The sequence below is a fragment of the Bacillus rossius genome, chromosome 2 (genome assembly GCF_032445375.1).
Source record: "Bacillus rossius redtenbacheri isolate Brsri chromosome 2, Brsri_v3, whole genome shotgun sequence".
Classification (NCBI taxonomy): domain Eukaryota; kingdom Metazoa; phylum Arthropoda; class Insecta; order Phasmatodea; family Bacillidae; genus Bacillus; species Bacillus rossius.
Window position 1 is genome coordinate 87,635,593 of NC_086331.1, and position 22,292 is coordinate 87,657,884.

The 22,292-nt window shown below is 35.5% G+C and overlaps 1 protein-coding gene across 6 annotated transcripts in view; it reads right to left on the reverse strand.

Moving 5' to 3' along the window:
- LOC134529436 (nuclear receptor corepressor 2) overlaps positions 1-22,292 on the reverse strand; it is a 407,697-nt gene that overhangs the window by 294,550 nt on the left and 90,855 nt on the right. For 4 of the 6 annotated variants that reach the window (XM_063363527.1, XM_063363526.1, XM_063363529.1 and 1 more), the window contains exons 5-6: positions 14,400-14,851; positions 1,037-1,184 (exon numbers count right to left, since the gene is read on the reverse strand). In XM_063363527.1, the coding sequence (XP_063219597.1) occupies positions 1,037-1,184; positions 14,400-14,851 (600 nt within the window). The remainder of the gene's footprint in view (positions 1-1,036; positions 1,185-14,399; positions 14,852-22,292) is intronic. The other 2 variants (XM_063363531.1, XM_063363530.1) reach the window with 1 other exon arrangement.

The following is a 22,292-nucleotide window of genomic DNA, read 5'->3' on the forward strand; positions in this document are numbered from 1 at the left end:
TATGTGAACTGCCTTTGCAGCAGTTATGTGCTTTCTTTCTTGTTTTCCTGGATTGCTTATTTTTAGTATCTGAACTTAAGTACAGACTCCAGAGGGTAAATGGATTGAAAATTTTACATAAATACTTATTGTTTGTATAAATGTACTTTATGTTCAGTAAGAATGCATAACAACCTATTTTAAAGGAAAAATCATTTCAAGAAAAAATTATATCGATTTCAATTCTGTTATAATTAAATATTGAGAACAAACCATCCCAATTTAGTCAAAATTTTCTTGTGTGAAGAATAATTTCATAAAACCAAAATTGCAAGTGCAAAAACCTCATACAATGATAAATGTGAGCAGAAACTTCACAACGTTATTTAAATTTTTTATCAAAAATGCAAAGCTTTATGACACATTGTGAGAGAGACAACATTATTTTCCAGTAATGAGCCTCATATGGCTTCTTTTCACAAACGTTTTGGTTATGACAAAAAATACTTTCATTGTTTAATAATTCTAAAACAAGAATTTATTGCTAGGATTTCACACTAGTAAAAATTTATTTCAATTATTATACAGTAATTTTTTAATGTTTCACCTGATTTCACATGTATAACTTTTACATGAATGATGATAGAACCTCACAGCAAAAGTGAAACTACACATCGAAACATTAATTTTTACGTAGTGCATTGTAGTTCACTTGGTGGTCTAAAATTGTTAACCTTATGCCATGATAGCTGGTACTTCTAGCACACATATTTGAGGGTCCAAGAACATAGTGGTGCGATTCAAAAATTTTGCAGTTTTGTAATTGTAACCAGATTTTAACAATCTCAACTAGTGTGTAAACTTATTCACAACAACTTTTATGTGAAATTCTAACCTGTAAAAAATGCCCACTTAAAATGCCAGCAGAGTAAATAAAAATCATACCCATAATAAAAATAAATGATGGCCTAAATATTTTTCCTGGTAGCAGTCGAGCAATTTAAATTTAAATCTTAAGCTGCCCAAATTGTGTAAAATAAAAAAACTTGTGTCTTACCCTTGTATCAATTCGCAGAGGTTGCTGAATTTCAGGTTTGACTTCTCCAAGTCGGATTTTCTTGAAAGGAGGTAAGCCATCGAGCTGGAGGGTTGCCCCGCACGAGGACATAATTGAAGGCCCCATGTTGTCACGATACTGTTCACTCCTAAAACAAAAATTTCAAAATATGCTTCACTTTTACATGTACAAAAATTCTAATATGGTAATAACATTTGAATTATACCGTTTGAAAGGTATTTATACCTACTACAAGTCTAATTAATTTCTATATGAGTTGCATTAAAAAAAAATCACCTAAGTCAACACAAGAAGGGAAAAGTAAATGATTATTAAATCAGTTTGTGGGCTTGGATTTTAAGTCCACAATTCAAAAACACCACATGTTATGCATAAATAAAAAACTTTTGGCATAACGTGTCACATGCATACGTCCTAATCAAAGGACACCAACACCACTTTTCTTGCCTGGCCACCAATTATGCGTGCAAAATACAGCCAAGACCTAAAGGCCAGCAGATCATCGCACTTACAAAAGCCACCACCACCCCTCTCTACCTTTCAAAGCTCATGAAATGCTCTGACCGTCCCCACTCAATGACCCTTCCATCCACCTCCTGGCCAAAAAATGGAAGTCAATTAGCAGCCACTATTCAGTCCAAACAGTCCCTAGCGTTTCCCTCTGCTCATACCCAAAGACCTACAGCATCCAGCCACCACCTTCAGTACCCAATGACATAGGCACCTTGCGCATCATCCTGGGCTACAGTTGAGATAAATTTGTTACCTCACCATGTTAGATCTGTAGAGGTAAATTGGGACATTAGTGCTTTCTGCACCCCATCTCAATTCACGAGAGAGAGATTTTAGCGCCCGCAGATGGCTGGCAGTGCACGGACTACTCCCAGAAAATGCTTACATACGTTCGAATATCTGTTGGCAACTTTCCTATTTCAATTCCTGCCTCTCACTTACTCTCACCCCACTACTTCATGCCTTACAGTAGACCAAGAGGGGTGAAGAACACCCGGATAATAAAGTACCCCCACCCTTGCCATTCAGAATAGAAACAGGAAGTAGCACCGGTGCAGATGAGGTCGTGGCATTGAGCAACCCGGTGATGGCTAAGATCTTCAAGAGTCTGCCCACCAGGACATCCCCATAGCAGAGCAGTGTGATCCCTGTGACGCAGAAACAAATGTCTCTAAAACAACCAACACCAGCAATGGCTCACCCAAGCCAATGCCCAGCACCCGCACCCTGTAGGCAGGACAGATGTCTTTTGTCCTGTGTTGACACCAACATGACCCATCTCTGGAACACCTGTACCAGTGCACCACAACCAATGAGGCATACCGCCTGCACAAACTCCTATTACTAGCTATAACATGGTTGCTACAGAAATAGAATCTTAGAATTCCCTGACTTTTCCCTGTTTTCCAGAAATTTAAGAGAAAAATTCCCTGACTTTCTTATGAAGTACATACCATAAATATTAATGTGCATATGATTAAATGTAATATAAAAATTTCAACATGAGGTAAAATAAGGTTTTTTTATTGTGTTATTTTGACGGCAGAATTGTGAATGTGTTTTTTTCCTTCGATGTGGCTGGTAAGAGCTCTTCGGCCCTTATTGTTGAGTTGAATACTTTTGTAGCACAAAGTGCAGTACGCAGAATTTATGTTTCTAGCAGAGGGTTTGATATGCTGAAACTGTGACTCCTTGAGCCAATTCTCCTTAAAAGTAGTTTTCTTCGACATCTCTAAGCTAAAAAAAAAGTACATATTAATATTTTCAGGTTAGGTTAAAAAATTATTGTTTATGAATTCTTAAAAAAATATTACTACACAAATACAAAAACTATTACAAATTCACACCTAGCAATATAATGGGCCTACTTAGAGAATTACAATAGCAGCATTACAACATGTAATACTTTTACATTCTTACAATGTTAACTAATGATTCTGGGTAAAAACATGTTCAGTTATGCATATTTTTTTATACACAATGTAAGCGTCACGCAACAGAACTCACGGATTATAACGGTTGAAAAAAAAAGTAATTAAAAAAAATAGTTAGAAAAAATGCAAAAACATAACCGCACTCAAAAGCCACGTGTTTTCGTATCAGCTTGGTAGTTTTCAAAATTAGAATTGGTATTGCTTCTTTATTAAAATGCACTTTATTTTCTTATGATCGCATCAAAAACTAACTTCACCTGAAACAACGCCTTTAAATTCACGTAATAAGCTTTGTACTCATATTATTCCACGTGAAAATAGCCTTCAAAAGATAAACGACGCCATGCCCGTTCTGTAGTTCACTGCATGGAACGGAACAAAACACAAAGTCTCAAGGGCAAATTAAAAAGGATCAAAACACGAACAAATGAAGGCCTAGTGAACAAACGAGTGCCTGGATTGTCCAGAAGTTATGGTGGGTGGTTGTAACATACTATTGCAACGGACAATCGTAGACCAAGTAAAAAAAAAAAGTTGCAGTTGCCGTGTGCCTTAAGCAGCAGCCTTTTAGCGGAGTCGTTCGGTAGCGGTACGAGCGCATCAAAACAAAGCTTTGTTTGAATTATAAGCAACTTTAAAATTTCCAGAATTTGTAGAATTTTCCCTGACATTTCCCGGAATTCCGTGACCATTTTAATTTTCCTGACATTTCCCGGTTTTCCCGGTTTTCTAGTCCTGTAGCAACCATGTATAAGGAGCATTGACACCCATCTCCCCCTTTGCGAGTTTCCTCACGTCAGGTAAGAGGACCACGGAGGACACGGAAGTGACGCCCAACTTATACGGACTAGTTTGCAAGTTGTGTGTGTGTGAGTGTTTAGAGTATTAGCACATAAAGTATTTATTTACTAATATGTTAAACTATATAGTACAACATTACTCAAGAAAAAAAAAATTACTTATATTTCATAACCTTTCACTGATATGCATGAACTACATTAAATGCAAGCCTTATTAATTATGATTAAGTTAAAATGATTATTTTACTACCTATTCTGACAGAATATTTCGAACAATATCTAAATAATTTATGTTGTCATTTCAAGAAAGCTTAACAGTTAAAATTTACTATGTTTCTAATTTATTATATATATTATATATATTATATATATTATATATATATGGGGATGAGGCCCTTGAGAAGTTTTAGCTTTTTACTAGAGATGAGAGTTGAATCCTGATTTTCTCAAACCCAAATTCTTGAATTTGAATCCCAAACATGAGCTTGAATCTACCCCTCGAATGTAAATCTTGGGTGTCAAAATCAGAAGTAAAATAAAGTACAAAAATTCAAAATATCAACTACGGTGTTGAAATGTTTGTTTCACTAAGTTTGCAAAATCAACACACATCATAATTTTATTATATAGTTACATATAAAATTTACAATATCCTGAGGAACGGTAATAGGGTAGATATGAAGAAAAATATACCGAGTAAAGTTCAGACTTCTAAAGCCATGACTGAACTCAAGTATGCAGCTGTGTACTTGCAATCTTGCGTAATTCACTTGCCCTTAAGGGGCCCGCCTACCTGGGCACACATACAGTGTGCAGAGCTTCAGGAAAAACAACGCGATTTCAAAACTACTCAAGATATCCGAGTGGGGCCTATTTACGAATAGCATTTAAGAGTTCGCTGAGGACCGAAAAGTACTTTTAATTTCGGATTAAGTTTTTAAACTGTATTTTTAGAAGCGTTAAAATGCCTAAAACGCGTGTTTTCAGAGTAATTTTTAGGCATAAAACAATCAGTACAGATTCTTGAAAGCACTTAAGGGGCTTGCATAACACCATTATCTTCATTTCTCAGCCATATAATGTTACGGTCACCGCTCAAATTTCACAGTTATCCTGTGACGACGAGATGAATGCGCGCCAGTTCAGAGCCTTGTGCTTAGAGGCTATACCGCGCTGGAAGCACCAGCGAGCGTCGCGCTTATCACCCCGCCTCACTAACACACATACACCCCTGACGAGGCGGGCCCCTTAACGAATCCGGATGAATTCAATATTTGGCCTCTGCACATAGTATTAGCCAGCCGAACGGGTGGTTTACATTATATATTTTTCAAGACGTAAATTGTATTTAAAAAAAAAATCAATGTCTTGCTGAAATGAATTATTTTTAACACTTTAACTGACTTTTATAGTTAATAAGAATTACGATCTTGACCCAAATTAAGTACATAAACAAAGAGGGAAATAATTTCAGGTATTCAAGTACACCTGTAATCATAACTGGTCATAGCAGTAATGTTAAGATGAATTAACTGCATATTTACCAATAAACACCACTGTTTTCTTGCTTGAGTGTTTGGGTCTTTGTACTTGCAGGTCATTATATTAATATTTAAGTAGACTGGACACAACTGGATTAGAAAAAAACTACACAGTTATAATTTTCTAACTGTACAAGTACCAACAGTAACATTGAATTAACATAGTATACAAATGGAGCATAAATAAATTGCCAGTTACTGGCTGTGGTATTATCTCATGTAACATTCCCCTCACAAGTCCACTGCCTTACCAGATATTTAGCATTCCACCGTCAATCAATAACCAAGCAGTTTCCCTTTCCCAATTAGATCAAACAAAATATTTTAAAGATTAAAATGCATTAGTTATTCCTTGAGGTCTGTTATTGGAAATTTGTCCAGGCATATTTGCTTGTATGAAGTTACTATGGTTATAACTGTAAAAGTGATTCTACTGCTTATAGAATTCACAATAAACCATACAAGTCACTTATGGTTTGCAATATATGAAATAAAACAGACCTGAATAAATAATTGTGGGTGCACTGGACTAAAGTGCTACATTTGAGTTTCCAAAATGTGGCATAACATTTGACAAAAAGAGCATAATGACAAGTTTAAATCGGAAGACAGGAACATAAACAACCTTTCGTGACAGGATAAATTAGCATTACAAAAATGTTCATTATGCATTGATTTCTTTTGAATCCTCAAGCATTTATTTTGTAATTCAGAACTTCTCTTTTAGTGGAATAAATTCACTGACTACCTCTGACCACAATCGTTGCTTGAGAAGTCCAACTGGGCTTCGCACTTGGATAAAGCAGAGTATCTGCTTCAGTTTCGGGATGCGATAAGTTTGCAAGTTATCTGCTGCATGAGATAGCTTTTTACAACTAACTTCACTTCTAAACAGACTTGTTAGTGGTTGCCACTGATCTAATACCCTACTTAACACTTACCAAGACACAGCCAGTGTGTACAAATGAGCTTCAGAATATTTCTTGTTCTGTTTTATGATTGAGGATGTATAATAAAGGCAGATCGACACTGAATAGGTTCTATTAGAGGTCCGATCAGTAGGCAACTTACCAAAGAGAACATTGAAAGAAGGCGCAATTATTTTTATTATAGAGCTTGCCTTTCCATTTAGCACTTCTTTCTCGGTAGCAATATGCATCAACTAAATATTCATCAATGTTAAAAGGAAGCATGCAGCTCCCTTCTCTCCTACCAAATTTATTACAATGAAAATTTTGATTTCCCTTCGTAACAGCCAAAACACCATGCTACAGCTCTACCATTACAGGCTCTTTGTCTGCACCTAGGACCACACAGTTGGACAGAGGAATTTCACATGACTTCAAAGCAGTCAATATTCTGACCAGTTGAGTCACCTACTTACACAGGCGCACAAAGCAGGTAACATTCTACTCTGTTCGACTCTTTGTTACAATACGTAACTACAACAGGATATGACTTGGAATCATTTTGATTACTACCACATGTGGCATAATTAGCAAAGTCAAAACAATTTTTTCTTATTCCACATCACCAAATAGATGAATAATTGGTGCAGTTTTGGTTCTGACAACCACACTGGCTGGCAATTATGCTGTACTTGAACATTTTTTCAGAACACTGCATCATTGGTACAATTCAGAGGCAGGTTATGTTCAATGATAAATGAAGTAAACAAACATTATGCATGTATCACACTTTGACCATACTTATTTTTCACACAAAAATCCAATTTACAATATTGTATCACACATTCTGTGTTTACTTTGTATTTCATTGTTTGAATGTGCTTGACCACATCTCACTGCCCACCATGAGAGAGAGAAAAATAACACCTGCAAACAGTACAAATGTATGTGCAACTCTTACTTGATTCTATTATGGAGGGAAAACTCCACAGAAAACGTCTTCTTGAATGTAGTTTCATATTTCTCCAATATTTTGGAAATAAGTTTTAATAAATACTGCTACTAATATCACACTCATTCACTGTGAAGGAAGCCATTTTAGTCATCAAATACACAGAAAAAAAAAACAATGCAGCGAGATTTACAACTATTGATGAGTATCGAACATTCGTCAGTTGCAGAAACAAGACAATTAACCAGCCAGCAATCGTAAGAGTGGAAAATGTAAATTTTTTTTATATCAGATTCAAAATCAAGAGAATTTTTCACACATAATCACGAAGGTGGAAGATAACACCAAAAACATGATTGACAGGTCTTCATATGAGCTGGTTAAAGCCAAAGTGATATAAGTCACTTCAGGTTTTTTGTTATTCCGAGTTATATATATGAACGCACAGTATAACCATAAAATAGTTTGCCGAAAAATAGTGAAAGTCATATCTTTGTTTAGTAAGTCACAGATGGAAGCACATGTATTACATGATAATGGAGTAGTATGCAGCCAAAGTGGTGCATGTCTAACTTACAATACTATGCTTTACAACAATATATTGTTGTATGGCATACAAAACCACAAACACAACATTTTTTACGAAACCCAGATTTTTATTTTATTCAATTCTACATGTTCAAATACGCGATCCTACATATAAATTTAGGCCAAAAGTTACTCCGTCCTTCCTTCTCTTCCTTCTCTCTCTTTCTCATCCAAAATCGCCAATTTAATTTCCCACCACCAAACCTGCAAATGTGTCAGTTCCTCAGTGCCATATCCACCGCAAGAGCTGCACTGTTCCAAGTGATTTCTGGGCAAGTTTTATCTCTTTTAATGGGTTTTAATTCACGTATTTCACATGAATTCTTGCAAGAGATGTTTATAAATGTGCAATAAGTAGAAATGAACACTATATGTATGCATAATTCTGAATATACTATGGGAAAAAAATATTCCAAATATAAGTTCTAATCAGAGTTTTAACTTACCCAAGTTCTACACATTTTGAACAGGCAGGTTCAGGGTAATACTTGAGCACCTAAACGGACTATGTTTTTTGTTGGAACTTTATTTATTATTTCAATAAATTTATTGCTTATATAAGGATTTCAATAATGATTAAAACAACCAATTAGGCGATTAAATTTGATAATTTTTCACCCAACTACAAAAAAAAGAGGTAAAAATTACTTGGTTCTTTGTGTGTTTATCTGCCCTTTGTTTGAAAATCCATTAATATTTTTTAGCACGATATCCATGCAGATTTTAACTTTAATTTTCTCAAAAGGTGCTTTTTTTTCATTTTTTAAAAATTCCTATAAATAGTTTATACTTTTGGTAAATGATTTTCAAAATTTCAAAGTAGGAGGCTAATGGGTTCATAGTTAAATAATAATTTTAAAAAGGGTGTTTTTTCAGTTTAATACTATGTACCCTAACTTTACTTAATTTATTCATGATGGTGATTATTACCATAATTAATTATGTACTTAGGAGGGTTGCCTCTAAGACAATAATTTAGTTATTTAAAAAATAATTTTTTTTTAGTAAAGTTGGAAATAGTTTTTATAACTTACTTTATAAGGCATTTTATTGGAAAATGTAAGGAGACACTCATAAATAACAATCAACAGAGTCTGCTCTAGATGATTCTTCAAGTTATGACATGAAAGGTGATTAATAGAGGTTAGGTCTATTGATTGCTTCATGAGCTGACAAGAGCCTCATAGTCAAGTTGAAACAGGCTCACCCTCAGTTCTCTCTTCTGTCTGTGTTATAAACAATCTTTTGTGCTCAAATATGTTAAAATATAAGTTCTATTAATTCATTAAAAGTATTTTCATATTTAGTGAGTGTTTACAAGAATATTATTTTGTAAGTACTACATGATAAACATTTATTGCAGCTCTTTGAAAAACACAATGAAAATACAATAAGCTAGACTGATATGATGTAGTGAGATGGTCCTTCTCTAAAGTTTAAAAAATTGTTTAAAACAGACAATGGAAAGCAAAAACAAATTCACTATCTAACAATGTTATAACCTGCTAAACAAAGCTAATCAAAAAATTAGGAATAAAAAGAGACTGAGAAATGTAACATCTTGGATGTTAAGTTTATATCCTGAAATACCTAAAGAAGACAAAATTTGTGATTTTAGTAGGAAAGAAATTGGAAATTTAAAGGTAGACAACACTAATCAACCTGGCCAGTCTGGCCTGTCTTGTTCTCCAATCAAAACTAGTGAGGAATACAGTTCTCAGCCACATGACCCATCCTTTTCTTTAGATCCAAAAATTGTAATTGAACATATTTAATCCTTCAATAGTTGTACTAGAAAAGTCTCCTATTAACATTAAGAAAATTCACTCTAAGCATTATTCTACAGAGAAAGTAAAAAAAAAAATAAACTCTGTATTGAATCATAAACTGTTTTTAGCAGCTGAAGATTCATCTACAGATGATGAGAATCTAGATGAGTCAGTTTTACAAAACCTCAAAGAAAAGTTTTCTACATCAACAAATAGAGTTAAGAAGTTAATGATACATACATATCTCCTAGAAAAATGGAACATTAGAAAAATAATGCCGGAATTTAATGCACCAAATGATATGGTGAGACAGGCAAAAAAAAAATATTAAAAGACAAGAGCATTTTAGAAAGCCCTTTCCCAAAGCCTGGAAAACTCTTTCAAAAGCTATTGTCGATACCGTTAAGTAATTTTATGAAAGTTATGATATAAGCAGAATAATGCCCTGTATTACGGACTGTTTGGCTGTAGTCAATTCAAATAGAATTAAAACAAAAATTTCAAAATGACTAATATTGTGTAATCTGAAGGAAGCTTACTTATTGTTTAAGGAAAGATTCTCAGATATTATAATAGGTTTTTCAAAATTTGCCGAGCTGAGACCAAAACATTGCATACTGGCAGGCCAAAGTAGTATACATTCAGTCTGTGTATACACAATCCACCAGAACTTGAAGTTAATGACAACATGAAATTAGGAGCTATGACAAATGGACACTAAATAGTTGATCATTGTTGCAGTCTCAAAACTTTACAGAAATCAAATGTTTATAAATATTTTCTGTAACAAACTGACCATTTTAAAAAAGTATGAATTTATTAAAAAGCCGCAGTCATCATTCATTAATGACAAAAAAGAAAATATTAAAGAGTCTGAGTTTGTAGTAAACCTAGATTTCTCTAAAAACTATAATACAGTGAAATTCTGTTACAACGTACTTCAGAATAACGTATCTTTCAGTTCAACGTATGATTTTAAATTCCTGCTCAAAACACCAATGTAAACAATGTAAAAATATTTCACTTAACATAAAAAACGTATCCTACCTTTCAATACGACCATTCTTTTCCAGTTATCAGGAAAAATTTTACATACATAATTGTTACTGTGTTTGCGCAGGGGTTCTTTAATATAAATGTTCATTATGATTAATTTTTATCACTTTCAAGAATCGTTAACAAGTTTAAAACGTAAACAAATACTGTCTCAACGATTCATAGAATCATAGTACAGTATAACGCGCCATTTTTCCTCCTCCATGGATCACACACTTTAGTGCACGAGATGATCGTAGCAATCAATTGCTGTCTCGCCTCTCTTCAAGACAATTGTTTTTAGCTGCGCCATCTTTTGGTTATTTGTAGAGCACGTTTTAAAAGTTTTAATTAACGCAGATACAAACGTTAAATAAAAATGATATTTTAATTTACATAAGAAATAGAAAATCCAATAATGTTAATTTATGCAGGTTAAGTTTTGAACTGTTTGGTATCACAACATGGCTGACACGCTTTGTGTTGCCATGAAGGTCGGAATGTCGCCTGACACAGCCATGCTCGCGACGTGCGCTACTAGTGCAGCGCTATGGTTATCTATGGATGCGAGGTTTGTTTATGTTTGATGTGGCGCGAGGCAAACAATATTGTTGATTGAATATTTTAATCTGGATGGATGGCCAAAAAGATAAAAAGAAACGCAAGCAGTTTGATTTGAAAGAAAACGTGTAAATATTGAAAGCAGTTGACAAAGGCATGAAAAATGCAGATGTGGCACGGTTGTTTAGTTTGGTGCCCACTACACTGTCAACAATAATAAAAGATAGCGAAAAAATTATTAAACTGTACAAACAGTCATCTTTATCTGCTAATCGCAAGAGACTTCGCCTAGGAGATAACAAGGGAATTCTATCTCCATAAATGTATACATCTGCAAAATAGTTTAACCCATTTGTCATTTTGTGTTACAGATATAAATGTTGTACATGTAGGCCTAGAATTTACGCTACTGTATTAAGTTCAGTAATTTTTTTTTTAAATTCTTGTTGTTTTACAAATATTTGCTTCCAAGCGAATGTAACATTTGATCCCCTACTACTCTATTTTTAAAAATTCAAAAACACTACGTTTTAAAGGTAAATATATAGACTTTCAGAATAAAGTACTTTCATTACTAAGTATGAAAGTTGAGGCTTTATTGATGTACTTTATAACGAGATTCTACTGTATTGTACTTCAGAACGAAGTTCAAAGTTTGCACTGGGCAAGTGATCATGTGACAATACATCCATTTGTGATTTATTACAGAGAGAATAATAAACTTAAGCATTTAAGTTTTGTTGTAATTTCACCATGTTTGGAGCATAACTGTTTCTGTGTATACATTCCAGAAAAAAACTTGTCGAATTCATGACAACAAAGTTTCAATCAGTGCCAAAAAAGATTTTTGACGTGACGTCTAATAAATCGATGAACGCCAGCTGCACGCACAAAAAAGTGTCCCGTTACGCACATTGTTCCGTTACACTGTGTCCCGTTACACTCATTGTACGCTTGCGCCGCATCTATCTCTCTTCCACTCGACTGTTTATAAAGTGAAGTGAAAAGTTAATGTGGTTTTCATTGCTTATTACAACAATTTCGGCAATAAAGGTTAATTATCCTTGCATTTTAAAAATCTGATTACTAGTATAATTTCAACTATTTATTCTTTTATTATTAAAATAAACATGATTCAATTTTATTCATAAAGTATGCAATCATTTCATCAATGTTTTGTTATGATGTCACGTTAAACTATCGTCCGTAAACAGACTTTACAGACAAACAATTTTTTTTATTACTCAGATGGATGTGCTGCATAATATAAAAATAAGAAAAACTTTATAAAACTTATGTTACCATAAGCAAGACTTTGGTGTAGAGGCAGAATGGCATTTTTCCACTACTGCCCATGAGAAAGGACAATGTGATGGAGTTGGGGGCTCAGTGAAGAGACTTGCTGCAAGTGCAAGCCTACAACGTCCAAATGACGACCAAATTTTAACACATATCCAACTTTATGAATGGGCAGTTGAAAATTTATCTGGAATTAATTTCACCTTCTCCACACAAGTTGAGTATGACGAGTCTGACAAATTTCTGAATAACCATTTCAGCCAAGCAGTAACTATTAAGGGAACACAGCAATATAATGTGTATATGCCTGTAAATTCAAGTATATCAAAGATATGTGTAAAAATATTCTCTGAAGATAAAACAGAGGAAACAGTGACCATCCAAACATGCCCTGAAAAACTACAAATGACAGTAGTTAGTGGATGTATATTCGCTGTATATGACCAAAAGTGGTGGCTGGCATATGTGTTGGAGAAGAATGAAGAAGACGAAGAACTAAAAGTGACATTTCTGCATCCTGCTGGTCCTTTATCATTTTTATTTTTATATCCAAGAAAACCGGATACCACTGACTGATTAACTTTGTAATGTTGATCGCACCACTCCTACAGGAAGGATTTATGTAATAACATCGGAAGAAGCCATAAAAACTTCACAAATCATGAAGTTCTGAATAACTTTTGCTAAAATGTAAGTGTTAAAAATTTAATTTTAAGTTCATTATTAATGTAATATAGTAAAGAAATCTGCAGTAGGTAGGCTGACTAAAAGTTAAATAAAACAACCTTTTATAAAATTAATATGTACTACACGCCCAAGCCAACTGTGGTCCCGGGAAAAATGTGAACTACCCAAGGTCAGACGGACCCCTCCCTCTGCCGTCATCCCTTCCGCCACACTGTCCCCTCCCTTTCCCTAGTCCGCCTCAAGGGTCGAAGCGCGTCATGTCGCGGGTGGGACGGCAAGTAGAGTAGTTACCATAAGTCACGACACAGTGCGCGGATACGGGAGTATCGCTGTTCAAGTATTTAACGGATCCTTTGAAAGCGGAGCAAGGTTTCGAAGCGTGCGTGACTATAATATAATGTGTATTGACAAATGGCATCGGGCAGTACAACAAAACACAAAACTATACATAGCCAGTGCAGGGAAGTGATTAGCAATGTGATTGCATTTTGTGATCAGGATAAGGCATCAGGCAAACTTACCCATCCATTATGTAATGCAACAAAGCGTGCGGCTACAGCGACAGGGAAATCGAAAGGAACAATATGCAAAATTAGAAAAGAAAGTAAAGAAGCTGCTATCAGTGGGGAAATTTTGCGCACTGCAGGAAAGAAAAGCAAGTAGTAACAAGATATCGGTTGATGAGTTTGACCTTGGGGTAATACGGCGCACCGTACAACAGTTTTATACGGTGAAATAAGAGGTTCCAACTAGGGATGGGCCGGTCGAATCCAGGATTCGTAAAATCCCTCGAATCCCTTGGATTCGAGGGATTCGACGAATCTGCAAATGGGACCAATTTGAGCTTTCTACCAACAAATGTTACCGAAATGACAAAATGTCTGTAGATCAGAAACATGCAAAATTTAGTTTTTTTTCTTCTTTCAATATTGTGAATTAATTTTAGAAGAAAAAAACCAATCACTCAAAAAATTTAAAAAAAAAAAAATAATAATTTTTCATTACATAAGCTATGAACCAAAAATCATTGAAATCGAAGAGGGTCAGGTAGAATGTGTATGTATGCTGATATCATGTGTAATCATCTGATGACTATTGGTACAGTAACCATATATACTACTTAATACAGGTAATCTCTCAGATGTGCAAGTTTCATTTCATAAATTATGTTACCAGAAAATTTATTATAAAACACAGTGCACAATAGTGAATAGTGCACAATATGTTTGTCATAGATTTACAGAGCTACAACTTACTGCTGTGGCCTGTTCCTGGACAATCCTGGCATGTACTCAGTGTTTTGAGGTCGCAATGAAATTCTTCCCCTTATCTGCAGTGGTGTTGGTTCACGAAGATAATCCCCTTGAGAAGACTGAATGTGCAATGGCAGAACTATCGTCTGAGATGGCGGCAGTTGTTTTTGATGCGACTGCAATGGTGAAGACTGTTGTGGAAGCGAGTGTTGAGCTGGTTGTTGAGCTGCTTGTTGGGCTGGAGGCTGCTGCTGTTGGGGAGGCTGTTGCGAAAGTGGTGGTTGATGCTGGGAAGGTGGCAAGTGCGATGATTGAAGATGGTGAAGCTGTTGTGAGGGCTGTTGATGCTGTTGTGACTGTGTCTGAAGTGGTTGCTGCAAAGATGGAACAGCTGAAGTAGGTTGAACTGGTGCTTGTGAAGGAGGCTGCTGCTGAACCTGATGTCTGTCTGTGGCCTGAAAAAAAAAATTACGTATGATCCATGTAATATCCTCTCAAATATTATAACCCTAAAGCCAATGTACCTTTTACTCTATCTGAAAACCTTATTTTAAAATTAATCATGGGGGCAGGCTTTCACGGCTATAAAATCTGAAAAATTAGTACTGGATGTAGCAAAATTCAATACACCTATCCCTCACTTAGCACTACTAATTCATTCCTAAAAATACTAGTGTTATTTGAAATCACGTATTCTGAAGCATTAGTTTCAATAAATAGCAAGGCTAATTTATTTAATGTATTCCAAAATTGTGTAGGAAAATAAACTTTACGTAATATAACTACGTAGATTAACACTCAACTATAAATGTCACACCATTAATCTTTATATACCTCCCATCGCACTTTGTATGACAAATACGACACCGCGTAACGGGAGATACGTGGTTATGTACTTTATCGTCAGTCAGCTGGGCTCGGGCGTGACCTTCAACTCCCATCGCGTACCTTTCCAAACCATCCTTTACTGACAGTGGAACTAATATTACTGTCCAGATAATTACGTTTTAATTTTTCAAAAATTAAAGTGCTTATTCGCGTATCACCACCTGGTTCACACCAATCCTGTCAGGCCAATGATTTTATTTTCATTGCAACATTCATTTAACAACCTTTTCCATGTGAATTATATGTTAATTTCTGTTCTGGTATCTAATATCAAATACATTCCCACTAGTACAACCAACAGCATCACACTTATATAAACTTTTGATAAGAGTCCTTATTTCATACGATTGTGCGCACAGTTGACTTGCTTAAAACTAAAGTGCAACCAACATAAGCGTGGCCTTCATGAAAATCTGTGTGCCGTAATACTTATAGTTTTGTCTAAAATACTTGAACACTATGCATTATGAGTGATCAAGCACATAACAGTTACCGGCATCTGAATGGGCAGACATTGATTTTGTTTGAGTGAATTCCCTGCCACTGGCTAGACTGAGTTCACGGCCCGGTTTGTGGCCAGGCGACAACGGTACAGCACGGCGGCATATGCGCAGACATAAAAACATTTGGTCCTTTACACTCCATGGCTGCAATTTAACTTGCCATAGCTGATGTTTGTACAACAGCCGATAGCGTAGTCAGATATGCGCGCGCATCTCTTCTGCCCTTGTTTGGCTAACTGTATCCCACGGCACATCTGTTGTTTACAGAAGTTGAAACAGACTTTGTGCCATTGTGCCGGGTCTTTTTTTTTTCCTGTGGAGATTCTGTTTTAACTGAAATTTACAGGCGTGCTATTCAAGACTGGGGCAGTAAAATTAACATTGCGCTAAATGAGACCACGCAACCTGAAGACGTGCTAGACGTGCTAAGTGAGGGATAGGTGTACTCACAACTTTTAGGGATGTTAGAATAAAACATATACAGATATGTCTTGTTAAATAATCATAGACTTACATATTTATAGTCTAAACTTATTATATAAAGATAACTGTTATATTTGAAGTACTTTTGGACATGAATGGTAATTAAACGATTGTATAGTCATACTAACAGGACAGCAATTAGCAATAGTGATCCAAGTGACAAAATCACAAAGAATACTAGTGTGAAATAGGAAAATGGCACTTGATTTAAATGTTGCTCTGTAGAAGAAAATGGCAATTTTTGGTCTGATTACTTTTGCTTGGTTAAAAAAACAGCTTGTTCTGGGACTCAGATAAATATTGCTAATAACTGTCAAACTGTAATTCTTAATTAAAAAAATTGTTAAATTTGTGGCAAATTGCTTGAATATAAGCTGTGCAACAATGTGCCACTACTTGCCGTGCACATTCAAAGATGTGCTGCAGAAATTAAGCAGCTGCAAGCACCAGAGTAAAGAGATATTTATCCCATTGAAATGTGGAGTATCCACTAAGAGCTATAACAGCACGATAAAGGTGCTCGTGCCACCACAAATATAAAGGAGAGTATGAGTGTTGCAAACCAACAGCACTGTGTCAGGTTAACGGGTGACTCATGCACAGCATTGCCAAGTCATCAGTCCGGCTGGCCACGGCTGGCCACAGCTGGCAAGCTGTTCACACATTCCCTCCCAGCCTAGATAAGCAACCACCTTGTTTTGTACGACGTCTACCCTCCCCTTCACACATGTCTCATGTCAATGGATCAAGGATTTTTTAGGTTAGTGTTTCTAAACCAATTGTTTTTCAGATTATTATAATAATTAAATTCTTAATAGGTGATGACATTGTACCACCTGACCAATTCTTGAAGACCGGTTCTTAACTGTCCATAGGACTGCGCAATGCCAAAACATGACCAGCACATTCACCACTGCCAGTGATATAAAATATTTTATGTTTACAAACAATTAATTCATCTGTAATTTCATAAACCAACACTGTCTTTGTGTGTCTTAATTACAATGTTCTTTTCTACTATACTACAGCAAAAGATTTTGAATCTAGTGCTGTTGTAGAAACGGTTTCTCGTTAATAGGCAGAACTTTTGCCACCATCAGTATTCTGTAGGTCTTGGTCAGGGACAAATCCTGACCCATGAAAATCTAGCAATTAATTATTTAGCAGATTTTTAGTTCTCCATAGATTTTTTTTTAATTCACTGCTTTTCTTCTGATTTCAAAGAGTACTCTATATTAAGGTGGGAGTCTTAACTCCCCCATGTCAATTTAACCTTGCTATGCCTGCTACACTTTTGAGATACCATTTTTACAAGAATGGCTGACTCAACATTAAGCTTTTACTCAAGACTGACCTTGTAAAAGTTATTTTGACTGTTTTTTCTGCATTGTAGAGAGAGGAGTTGTGAGTATTCTTCGCTGGAGTAAAGAACAACTGTATCTCATGTGTATACGAGTGTTCTTTACCTATGAGTACCAGCAGCATTTCCCCCCCCCCCCCCCCCCCGCCGCCGCCAATCCACCCCAAAGAGAAATATCCAGGATGGTGCACAGCTCTTATGCCACTAGGGGAACTGTGTACTCCTGGGACAAAACAAAATGGAGCAAGTAACTGGTTTCCGCAAAAATTCTCCCATCAAGATGTGTGCTTTCTATATTCTCTGACCAGTCACCACAGCCTAACATGCCATGACCCACCCCCACTTCTGGGGATGCTCAGAACTGAGCTATCGTTATGATTTTAGGTGCATTGTTGTAAGCATCACTTAATTTTATTGACTTGAAATAATGTTTTTCTTTGTTAGCTAGCTTCTATTCAGAATACATCAATCCCAAACTTAGCATGACTTCAGATTGCGCAAATTCATTTCGCGTGATGTTAATTTCACTGCCCCAAGTTTGAATAGCACGTCTGTAAATTTCAGTTAACACAAAATCTCCACAGGCAAAAAAAAGTCCAGCATGATGCCACAAAGTCTGTTTCAACTCGGTAAACAAAAGATGTACCATAGCATAATGTTAGCCATACGAGGGGGGAAGAGATGTGCAGGCAGATCTGACTACGCTATCGGCTGTTGTACAAACATCAGCTATGGAGTGTAAAAGATCAAAAGTATTTACATTCATGGGTATGCCACCGTGCTGTACCGTTGTTACCCGGCCACAGACCAGACCATAATGAACTTCTGCCTAGCCCGTGGCAGGGAACTCGCATGCTCAAACACAAGCAACGTCTGCCTATTCGTCTGCCGGTCACTGTACATGTGCAAGTATCTGCAGTTGGAATCATAGTGGAATCATGGCTTCCAAGTGAGAGCATAATGCATTGTGTTCAAGTATTTGAGACAAAACTATAAGTATTATGGCGAGCAGAATGTCATGAAAACCACACTAGTTGGTCGCACTTTAGTTTTACGCAAGTCAACTGTGCGCACAATCATATGAAATAAGGACTCATCAAATGTTTATATAAGTCTGATGCTGTTGGTTGTACTAGCTGGAATATATTTGACATTAGATACTGGAACAGAAATGAACAGATGTTTCACGTGGAAAAGGTTGTTAAATGAATAGTGCAATAAAAAAAAAATCACGGGCCTGAGAAAGGATTGATGTGAATCACGCGGTGATACACGAATAAGCACTTTAACTTTTGAAAAATTAAAATGTAAATATCCGGACAGTAATATTGGTTTCACTGCCAGTAAAGGATGGTTTGAAAAGTTCGTGGAAAGGTACGCGACATGAGTTGAAGGTCACGCTCAGGCAGGCAAGTCAACCAACCGACGGACGATAACTATCTCCTGTTACATGGTATCGTATTTGTCATACATAGTATTTGATGGTAGGCTTATAAAGATAAATGGTGTGACATTTATCGGTGATATTATTCTACGCATTTATTTTATGTAAAGAGTATTTCCCTACACAATTTGGAACATATTAAGTAAATAACCCTTGCTACTTACAGAAATCAATGCTTCAGAATACACGATTTCAGGTAACACAAACATTTTTAGGAATGCATTAGACATGTTAAGTGAGGGATTGGTGTAATTATTTAGAAAAATAAATTTTTGTATCTTGTCAACTTACACATATTACATACTTAAATACAAGCTAAAGTGTACATAGGTATTCCAAACTAGGGCATAGAGCTACAAATGCATCGTGCTTGAGGTGTGACACATCTAGGTAATCTTTAGAAGCAAATAAATAAATATGCATACTGAATGGCTACATAGAAAATCAACAGCAAAAAGGGAAAACAACCCAAATCTTCCTTTTTCTGGCTAGAGTAAAAAAAAAATTCAAGGGTGATAATTAAATACCAAAATACCAATACATAGCACATAAGGATAAATTTGTATTGTGGAAAAGTTTGTTGGAAAAAAACGCGCTCAAAAAAAACAATGTAAAGGTACCCCAAAAATTTGAAGAGGGAATACTGCAGACTGCTTGTACTGTATTTGTGAATTTACGTTTAACACTAACCAGTACCAGTTTTATTATTTACACTACTAATGTTCATTATTATTCATTTTAAATACATTTGTAATTCACAATAGCCTTCCCTAAAAACACTTGATTGTTTGGTAAGCCAGTTTTATAAAAACAATGACTTCTTATGATTCCTATTATACTTTGTAATTTCATGTTTGAGAGTCGCATGCTTTGACCACATTTTGACCTACTCATGGAACTTTAGCACAGACTGTATGGATTCTGTCATTGCAGGAATGCTCTTGCACGGTCAACATCCTGTACAGACATTTTTGGTCATCCCGTGATTTTTTCTTTAAAAACACATCCGGTCGTTTCGAACTGCATATAGCCTACCATCAGCGGATGTTTTTGCCACATGGGGCATCACAATTAAACTTTAAACGAAACGCACGTTGAACTGAAATTACAGATTCACTCTTAGTAAATTGCGGAACACAAAAGCTTTACGCTCAGGAGTCGCCATTTTGCGCAGGTGGCACTGCAAGTGCTTGTCTAAAACATTTTTGAGTTACTCCTTAATTGTGACCATGAACCAATACTCTTAACCCTTACAGTTGATATTATTAAAATATATGGACATTCTTTTATGGATATACTGTACATTCAGTTGACTTCCTCTAATGAGCCATTCCATCTCAATTCAGGCAGTTAGCAAGATAATGTGTCAGGTCACCATCTCAGATTTGCTTTAAAAAATTACAGCAGTTACAACCAGTGCAGACAAGAAGTATGCCAAAAGGATTTTGTCCCAAAAAATTTTTTCCCCATGTTATAGCCTTTTGAAGTTGGTTCAAAATCAAAAAAGGTGGAAAAAGGGGTGTTTTTTAAATGAGCGGCATTTCAAAACTATTTTACTGATTTTGTTGATTTTTTTTTATTTTGTACCTATTATAGTGAACTACAGAGTGGAATAGTTCCAATGAGCCCAACGACAATATCTTTCAGGGGGGGAAACTAAAAAATTTGGCAAAAAATTTAGATTTTTTTGGATTTTCAAAAAAAAATTTTTATGTGGAATAATCAATTTTCATAAAAAGTAATTCTGGTAATATGTAGACCTATTACAGTAGTTTTACAGGAAAAATTGTTTTTAATTCTATGATGCATGGAATTATTAAAATTTAACTTTAAAATTTTCAAAATTTGACAAAAGTGCCATTTTTGATTGAAAATTACTGAAAAACCCCATATTTTAAAAATCTGAAAATTTGTAACTTTGTAGTCCTCACCTTTATTAATAGCATGCACTTTGTTGGATAGTGTGTTTTTGCCTGTAAACATTTCTAGAATTTTTTGAAAATGTAATGTCATTACCTTTTGTATGTTGTGCATGCTCAATTAATAAATGTTTTGTTGGTATCTAAATAGTATGTGATAATTTGTAACTGGTTTTGTATGAGGGGAAACCTTGGGAACTATGAAGGGGGAGTCCCTATCTGAATATTCCCAGGCGCTTGCTGTAAGGGGAATCCCTGGTAGCTTGAGGGAAATCCCTGGTGACCATAGGGGGAATCAACTACAAGACTACAAGGGAATTCCCAAACTTTTGCTGTTACAGTTGTGTTGTGTGTGTTCATGGGTGATGTTCAGCTAGTGAACTAAATCATGTCTGACTTTCATAGTACGGAGAGAATTAAATGTGTGGACTACATTAAAAGGCACAAAAAAAGTGTGTATAAAAGTAAATGTGTGAGGATGTGTAAGGTGAATGATTTAGCAGATGATATTCAAAAGTTTGTGGGTGTATCTGTTTCAGTAAATAAAAATGATATTTTGTGTAGCAACTGTGTTACTTTTTATAAAAAGAAATTTCTGGAACTTGCTTAAGATGCAGAAGAAACATCCACATCAGAGAATTTTATTCCGGAGGATGAACTAGTAAGTGTTTTAAATAGCAGTCTCATTAAAACATTAAATGTAGAAGTATCACCATTGAAATCCCCTTCAGAGGTGAGATTGGATAGGAGAGAAGGTTATGCGAGGAAAAAGAAGATAAAATTAGTTGATGAGTTAAAAACTTCTGCTGTGAACAAATTACAAGACATATATCACGTGCATCTTTCAAGTGAGTCTGATGATGAAATGCCTGTGTGTGTCAATTGTAGTCTATGGTTTTCGAATATTGACTCAGCTCTTCATACTTGTAACTACAATGGAAAAGTACAGCTACTAACATTGGTACCACAAACATTTAGTAAAACTGTATTGAAGGAAAAATTACCTTCAGTGTCAAAGTACCTCATTGATAAATGTCGCACAGTTATAAAAAATAAGGGAATTTATGCTCAACCTGACCCCTATAGTGGACATCCTTTACCTACACAGGTACAAGATCTAGCATTATCATATTACATAGAAGATAGTAAAGACTGTTCAAGGGAAAGTCCAAACAAAAAAGATGTTATTTGCATTAAGGATGGTAATGGCGAGAAAGTAAAAAAGGTTAAAAGATTCATGACAAGGTCCATCAAAGAGGCATACAAAGCATTCAAAAAAGATAATCCTCTTATAGAAAT